We start from the raw sequence: 8,657 nt of genomic DNA, 5'->3' as shown, positions 1-8,657 counted from the left end.
TTTCTCGCTGCGACACGGGACGGAGCTACGTCAGCTGCGCGCACACAGCCTGCAGGCGTAAAGTAACAATGGCGGATCCCGCAATGGGCTGCGCTTGAATACGATTATCACTGCCACGATGCCTCCGGTGGGTGTGCACTGATTGGATTCTGTGCGGCCAGGGCGAGCTTTGTCATTGTCATGAGAGGAGTGGAAGCCAGGGGCGCTCCATGATGAGGGCAGACCTTTGGGGACAAGTCTCGAATTCTCTGACTTACACGTTGAACAGCGTTGGACACGAGAGGCGGGCGCGTCGAGTCGTCCACAGGAGAAGGCAGCATAACCCAGAACCTCTGTCACGACCCAAGAAGCTGTGGAGGCAGCCTTAGGGTAAACCCAAGGATAAGATCTATTTTAATCACCGAGCCAGGTTTAGCTCGGTGATTAAAATAGACGCTCCAACGACCGGTTCGTCGTCTTTCCGGCGAAGCTCGGAGGCTGAGCAGTACTGGGCGCGTGGCAATATATCGCGAAGCGAAAATCCTCAACAACTCTTGATGAATCTCGCATTACTAACCACCCTTTCAGCTTTTTTTTGTTTTCACTTAAACTTCACTCCACTCAAGACAATATTCATAAGTTTGTGCATAAGCATTCTTATCCGTCTTTGTGTGTTTTACGTGATAGCGTATGGAATTCATTCTGATGAAAACCCGGCGTTGCCCGTCGTCCAACGTCAGTCGTAAAAATACCACAATCCCTCAAATCAGAATATAGAAAAATAAAACAGCTGGCACTGGGGTTCGAACCCACGCACTCGATGTGCCAGGTGGGGACGCAAAGCATAGGCCGCAAAGGGTCTTTTTTTTTACTTTATTACATGGAACTCAATCCCTTTGAGATACCACACTATCATGTCTTCGTATACTGATCTCCAACTGCATAGCAGAATTGCGGGAGACATACACATGCGTCAGAAACCGGCAACCTGACTAGGCGGCTTGTCCTGCGCAGCATAACCCCCCCCCCCCCCCCCCTCCCCCAACCAAGGCGCAATGTTCACTGAACAGAGATTTAGATGAACGGGGTGGTTGTGTGCGCGGATCCATTATGCGGCTCTTCCACGGGCTAAAAATTCCAATCCGTATTAACAGCCCTCACGGAATACCGGATTCTATCAGGATAGGCAAGAACCTTATAGTGTACGGTGATATGTCCTTTCTTATTGTCCAGTGGAGTATGCCCCAGAAAAACACTTATCACGGTACCACAGAAAGCAGTGATCAATCGTCTCTGATTGGCCGCACAGGCCATGGCATAAAAGTCCCCTTGGCGCGAAGCCAGTCCTTCACGGACAGAGTCGAAGTACGGAGTTCAAAAAATTTGAAGCACAAAGGGTCGTTGGTTCAAGTGCGTGCACCTAGTGTACGCGTTGTGGTGTGTATGACTTAGTAACGTGTGTTTGGGATGTCTACTGATCTCACAGTAATAAAAAAAATTAAAGCAAATATTCGGTTTGGTTTGGTTTATGGGGTTTAACTTCCCAAAGCAACTAAGGCTATGAGAGACGCCGTAGTGGAGGGCTCCGGAAATTTCGACCACCTGGGGTTCTTTAACGTGCACTGACATCGCACAGTACGCGGGCCTCTAGAATTTCTCCTCCAAAGAAATTCTAGCCGCCGCGGCCGGGATCGAACCCGCGTCTTTTGGGTCAGCAGCCGAGCACCATAACCGCTGAGCCACCGTGGCGGCAAAGCAAATATTCGTATGCTAATTAGGCTTCCATTGCGTGGAATGAGAAGGCGTTGTTAGGGTGCTTCACAGCACTGAAACAAATTGTGCGTATGAGTATGCAGAGGCGTTGTATATCCTGCAGTGTAACCAAATGATTGGTAATCGATAATTGTGCAGTGTGATCGGTAATTGTGGTTGTAATCGATGCCCGTGATTGGTAATGCTTTAGTGGATTTGTAATCAGTGTGAAATGAGAAAGAAAATGAGTAAAAAGATGGAAAAGGGGAAGAAAGTGCTATTGCGTCTACAATTAGGGCGAAGTTTAAGCGTCCTCCAAGTTTTTAGGTCAGCTGAACTAGTGTAGGTCGACATCCATGTTTTGTGGGAGCCTGACAACCGTCGCTTTTCCTTGACAACCGTCGAACGAACAAGGCCAGCGCCGAAGTCCCACCGTTCCTTCTGACGAAGACTCCGGCGCCAACGCAGCGGCGTGTAAGCTTGGGCACCCCAGTTCCTGCGTCGTGTACTCGTTAACATGTAATTCTTGAATCAATCTGTTTTATTCCTACTGAGTCTAGCGATGTCTACCTATCCGTCGCGTGTGGTACCGCGCAGTATGTTAGGTCGTCACAGCTTAATGAGCTTGTGTTACAAAGCTAAGTCCTCTTCCTCTTTAGTAAGATCAAATACTGCAGCGAAAGGCTGTTACAGGGATCTCACCTACGATGAGCGTCGGAAAGCCATAAACAAAGGTGCCCTCCGCCCCATGCACATTCCATGCGCTACCTTCGTCCCCTACAACTGTCGCGCACATGCGCCTCGCTCCGTCCTCACAGTCTTCGGGTGCGGCGTGCACTGATTAATGATCCCGTTTCGGGTCCCTTGACAGCCTCGATAACCGATAACGGAACGAAACAGCAACCGCCTTCCGCTAATCGCAAAGGAATCCTCTTGCAATAGGTACGTGTGTCCGCCGAAATGGCCCTACTAGCCGTTGCTGAGCAGCCTGAGTGAACCATAAATTTCTTTTTTTCTTATCCGGCTGCGCTTGTGTCAGAAGGTCTTCTCTTTCCAGAAAGTGACAGCAGTACGCCGATGTCCCAAACCTTGAAGTCTTGGTCGTCGATTTTCACAAAACACTAGCTATTCGTTTTGCACCCGAGATACAGCCATGAAGTCAACATAAGCGCACATTTACTAATTCTTATTGTCCTCCATTATCATGGTTGCCGCTTTGCTGCCAATCATCATAGCAGGAGCATGTGTGTGGCCGCTGACAATGTCGGGCATCACGGAGGTGTCGGCCACTCGTAGGCCTGTCACATTGCCGCGAACCCTGCAGAGGTGAAAGATAGGAAAAGGTAAGCGATGATTAAGGAAGGCATGTCCAAAGGCTGTCACAACTGTGGTGCTAAGCTCCAACGAGCTTAGCACCACCGAGCTTGCAACTTCGTATGCAGCAAATTCTAGATTCTTCGACCAGATGGCTGACAATAAATGGCTTGTCAAAGGTAACCCATAAGACATGTCATCAATAGAAAATATCTCGAGAAAAGGCGAAAGCAAAAAGAAAGGCCTCACACTTCGCTGACACATAGCGCTAAGTCAGCAGTGTATGATTTCATCATATTGGTCCGTGTTCCCTTCTGTGCCGTTCAGTCATGATCAAAAATGTAACAGTGCATCACCGGCTGCTGCGATACTTTCCACACAACAGCACGGACGAATTTCGAGTAACTTCGTTGGTTGAATAAAATACAGGTAACACGAGTTGCCGACAAAGCAGCAATTTCTTTGCAGGTGCAATACAGTTATCTTTTTTTCGTGATTTTTTAACTTCCGTTCTGCAGAATAGTTCACTGAAGTATAATCGCTGTAGTTGTATTTATGAAGAAGGCATAAATACGACTAGTTTAAGGTTGCGCTAGATTGCAAGGCGGTGCCTCTCGATCAAGTTGGGAAGAGATGTGCTTCAGCTAGCGGCAAGAGTACTTCTTATTGTGATGCCAGGCGTACAGTCATCTTGCCGCGTCATGCGTTGCGATGATCTCTTTTTAATACTAAGCATAATAACATGTATGGCTTTTCATTAGGCTATTTTTGGTTACTTTTAGCCGTTTACAAGTATTATTTCTAACGTATGGCTTCACTGGAAATTTCCCGGCCGAGGTTGTTTGTCGTTGAGCCTTATACTCAGGCACTTACGGCACTTAAGGTCACATTGCTGATTGTCTCAAGAGCTACCGTTCTATCCGCGCTCTCAAGCAAACCAAGCGTCACTCTAAATACCGTACTAAAATGCACAAACTAGGATCTTGTGACTAAGGCTAAACATGGTCCCATCGAGGACTTTTGTTCTATGAAAGAAGAAAAAGAAAGGGAAACAGCCTTGATTTTTTTAAACTATATCTTAAAGGGACCCTGTGAACTAATGTGTTTGCCTCTGCCGATAGATTAACGGTAAGAACAAAGACAAAGACTGAAAATATGTGATTTATAAGCTGGAGAAAAATTAAATACTTGTGTCGCGATCCCTGCCCAATTTCACTAGTAAACTTTGCCACGCTGATGTGATTTTTCGGGCACGGATCCCAGAAGCTAGTCTAGCCACCATTCACTGCAAAACGTTGATCACGGAGTCGTTTTTGGCGTATAAGTCATGAGTGTGAACTGAGGGGCAGGAAATTTTGTAAATTCTCAGCTATAAATCAGTTCTACCTGCCAGCCCAGGAAAACCAGTGCAGCTAATTTTTTCTAAGAACGGAAATTGCATGGAGTTTTCCGCCATGTCCCTGTAAAAAAAAAACGCATCGCCCGACTTGCTGTTCGTTCAAAGAGTCGCATCCCACAAACCTGAGGCGCTCGTCCACTACCGCTCCTGGATGAGAGCCCATGGGTGCAGTGCAACACAGATGCAAGGCCGGCTGCGACAAGTGCCTGAACAGGCACTCGGTGTACTCCATACTCCACAGGGATCCTGCTTTAGCGCACGGGGGAAATGTCACGTTCCAGGCCTTGGCGCCGATCTTCCTCATGGCTTCGGTATCGAGCATCCGGTCGATGAACGTCTTGGCGCCTGCGCTGATGCACATCTATATTAAATCCACTTCGTATTTAAGTGTGTAAGTACAATGAAAAAGGACACAGTCAAGAGGGTGCCAATTTTTCGTGCATATTCGAAACAGAGAGCGGTGACAGTTGGTTATGGCTTAGCAGAGAAGGCACAGTTAGTATGGTAAAAGTATGACACTGGCGAGAGGACAGCGCAGTCACAACGCACGCATATGCAAGGTCTACCACAGGAAACATGTCCTTAATAAGCGCATTCGCATCAGGGAGAAAAAGACTACATAGGCCAGAATCAATCGAGCAACCTAACATCACAAACGTATGATTTTGTCGACATCAGACTAAAATTTTTATTTCAGCTCTCAAGAAATTCCTTCAATATCAATAGCTCCCATTACTTGGTCCGAAAACAACTTACACATCTCAGAGCAAGCAATGAATACTGTTACCAAACCCCGAACCCTCGCATTAATGTGTACGCTAATTCTTATTTTCCGAGGACAATAACAGAATGGAATAATTTACCAGCATCTCTCTTACAGTCCAGTACATTAACAACTTTCGAAAAATCTATATCCATTTCGCACTAAAAAAGTTTTTTTTTTGTGTCATACGCCTAATCAACTCGCCTAAGGTGCAGGCCGGGATTGTAGAATTTGTTTTGTTATTTTTCCTTTTCTGTGTGAAATAACTGGTTTTCAAGTGAATATTTACTAACACTGCTTCTGTATAAAAAGTGAAACATTACGCGGTAAGAAATGATTGTATAGATGAAGATTCACTTTGTATTTTTGTATAATCGACAGAACCTTTTTCCTTTTCAAGTGTCACGCCCCACCACTGTAACGGCCCCACGGCCAACAGTATTTTCAAATAATAAAAAAATCATCAGTAAAAAAATATATTCATTTTTTCTTCTTTAGTAAAGAGAAAGGCAGGGTGAGCTTGAATGAGCATGAGTGAGTGAGTGAATGAATGAATGAATGAATGAATGAATGAATGAATGAATGAATGAATGAGAGAGGAATGAGAGAGTGAGTGAGCGACTGGGCGACTGAGTGAGTGAGTGAGTGAGTGAGTGAGTGAGTGAGTGAGTGAGTAAGTGAGAGAGTGAGTGAGCGAGTGAGTGAGTGAGCGAGCGAGCGAGCGAGTGAGTGAGTGAGTGAGCGAGTGAGTGAGCGAGTGAGTGAGTGAGTGAGTGAGTGAGTGAGTGAGTGAGTGAGTGAGTGAGTGAGTGAGTGAGTGAGTGAGTGAGTGAGTGAGTGAGTGAGTGAGCGAGTGAGTGAGTGAGCGAGCGAGTGAGCGAGTGAGCGAGCATGAGTATGAATCAGCATGTGAATCAGTGAGCATGAGTATGAGTCAGTATGAGTAGTATGAGTGAGCCATGACTAAGCGTTCATGTGTGTGCATGTGTGTGTGCGAGTATGGGTAAGTATAATTGAACATGAGTAAATATGAGTGGGTACGATGCGAGTGTGAGTATGATTGGGTATGATGGTTGGTTGGGTTATGGGATTTAACGTCCCAAAGCGACTAAGGCTATGAGAGACGCCGTAGTGGAGGGCTCCGGAAATTTCGACCACCTGGGGTTCTTTAACGTGCACTGACATCGCACAGTACACGAGCCTCTAGAATTTCTCCTCCAAAGAAATTCAACCGCCGCGGCCGGGATCGAACCCGCGTCTTTCGGGTCAGCAGCCGAGCACCATAACCACTAAACCACCGCGGCGGCATGATTGGGTATGAGTAAGTACGACTTATATGACTGAGTATTAATTCGTATAAGTGGGTTTGATTTAGCGTGTGCGTGCGTGCATGCGTGTGTATTTTTTTCTTTCTTGCGTCGGAAGCAGTCTTTACCCCGAGCACGTAGGCTTGCTCTTTTTCTTCGAGTCCACTACTCGCCACGTTACATGCTCATAAGTTCTAGCCCCTCCCCAAAGTAATCGCGCAGTGAGTGCCCACTTTAACCCATTCACGTTAGAGAGAACCAAAAAATTTTAATTTTCGCTCCTTATGCCCAGCCTTCGGACGATGTCGCCCCATTAATATGTTCCTACTTTTTCGGCTTCATTATTTATTATTCTCACTGCGTGCTTTTTCCTTCTACTGCATATACGCTGGCTAATTGCACAGGCTGTCATAAGTTCTGTGCATGCGCACTACCATGCTGCCTCACGTGGACCATACCTTGAGCGAGCGCCTTGACATCGCCCGGGTGTTCAAGGAGATGAGGATTTATGATGGGGTAATCATTGGCGTTCCCAGTCCGCAGCTTGAGGGTGCCCCTGGACTTCGGTCGGTTGTTGATAGCTGCCACTCGGAAGCCTGGTTGGTTTGTTCCAGGACCAAGGTAGTTGTCGTATGCCTGCGAACGAAGACCATCTTGTATATCAATGAAGAACAGCCCATCGAGAGCATGGTCCAGATGCTGCCGCGTTCGCGCATGCGCTATGCATTCTCCCGGAGAATAACTCCCGGGAAAAAAAAATAACAATACTTGTCTATATATCAACATGCACTGCTATTTGCCAGCCACGTATGCTCCAACGCTGTACGTCTGCACATACTGCGTTAATTCTAGTACACTCACGGCGTTTATCACGTGAGTTTAACCGCATGCGTTATCCTTACCGTCCATATTATCAGGTTAAACTATTAGGCCCTGACGCGCTCCTTCCTCGCGCCAACGACAACATAGTGCGGCTCATCATACCTCTGGCAAGAAGCCTGAGCTTAACAGCTCGGTCCTGGCCAACTCGCTGGCAGGCACTGACGAAACTAGAATGATTTCGACGTCCGGAATGTCGGGAACAGCAGCATACTCGGTGCGCACGAACTGGAACGCTTCGACACCTGCTGGAATTGCGACAGACCCTAAACAAAAGGAGAAAATAAAAAAATCTATTAGAGAGTTTGGAAAGAATACCAGAATTAGAATGTTGCCCTATTTCGTGCTTCTTTTTCGTGCCCCATTCATTATTTTCTAAACAATTGAAATGGCACCCGCTGTTTTGGATATTTCGAATGAAGCACACGGTAAAACGAAGACGTGAACAGTGACACGTATCGACGAAATATCAAATGATGTAATAATAAAAGTTGTTTGATTTTTAAACGCCTACCACTACGTCTCTGGTATTGCATCGCTGAGTGCTGAAAAGAAAAGGAAGCTGAGGAGAAAATAGCAGTTCCAAATTATTTGTTCTGAGCGTGGAATTGTTTTGAACTGATCTCCAACGTTCTTAGTGCAATCGATATCGGTGCAATTGACAGAGTGCAGCAGTATTCGCCGGCGTATACGCACGCTGCGACGAATGCGTCATATGCTAGTTATTCGTTCTTATCACAGAGGTTTCATAATATGGCAGTATCTTCAAAACATCCATGTAGTGTTACCAAATAGCACGTGCTCTTGGAATCTGCATGACTAGATAGCATTCATCATTTCATTGACAACCCCTGTCATTTCATTGCTATAAACGGCTTTCGCGAGCTTAACTTCTCGTGATTTCACAATCAGGGCTATTTTCGTAATACTTAGCTGGCAGGTAACTTCGCTGTGTTTCTGAAACAGCATGGTTGATAATTACAGTAGGTACAGATGTTGGTTTTTGGGATGAAAAAAGCAGCGCAATGAACCCAGTGAGTGTGTTTGGTTTGGTTTTATGGGTTTTAACATCCAAAAGCTACCCAGGCTATGAGGGACGCCGCAGTGAAGGGTTTCGGGTAATTTGTACCACCTGGGGTTCTTTAACGACATCGCACAGTACACGGGGCCCCTAGCATTTCGCCTCCGTAGAAGTGCCACAGCCGCGGCCGGCATCGAACCCGCGTCTTTCAGGCCAGCAGCCGAGCACCATAATCACTGAGCC

At 46.5% G+C, this 8,657-nt stretch overlaps 1 protein-coding gene across 1 annotated transcript in view; it reads right to left on the bottom strand.

The window, feature by feature from the left end:
* Window positions 1-1,072: 1,072 nt before the first annotated feature.
* LOC149342989 (glucose dehydrogenase [FAD, quinone]-like) overlaps window positions 1,073-8,657 on the bottom strand; it is a 28,204-nt gene continuing 20,619 nt past the window's right edge. The window contains exons 8-11 of the mRNA XM_089545538.1: window positions 7,499-7,659; window positions 6,973-7,150; window positions 4,567-4,789; window positions 1,073-3,049 (exon numbers count right to left, since the gene is read on the bottom strand). Coding sequence (XP_089401664.1) covers window positions 2,911-3,049; window positions 4,567-4,789; window positions 6,973-7,150; window positions 7,499-7,659 — 701 coding nt within the window. The 3' untranslated portion in view covers window positions 1,073-2,910. The remainder of the gene's footprint in view (window positions 3,050-4,566; window positions 4,790-6,972; window positions 7,151-7,498; window positions 7,660-8,657) is intronic.

Source organism: Amblyomma mixtum, chromosome 5 (genome assembly GCF_055824585.1).
Source record: "Amblyomma mixtum isolate Tamu chromosome 5, ASM5582458v1, whole genome shotgun sequence".
NCBI classification, from domain to species: Eukaryota; Metazoa; Arthropoda; class Arachnida; order Ixodida; family Ixodidae; genus Amblyomma; species Amblyomma mixtum.
The sequence above is the reverse complement of the archived record's forward strand: the minus strand, read 5'-3'. Positions and strand labels throughout refer to the sequence as shown.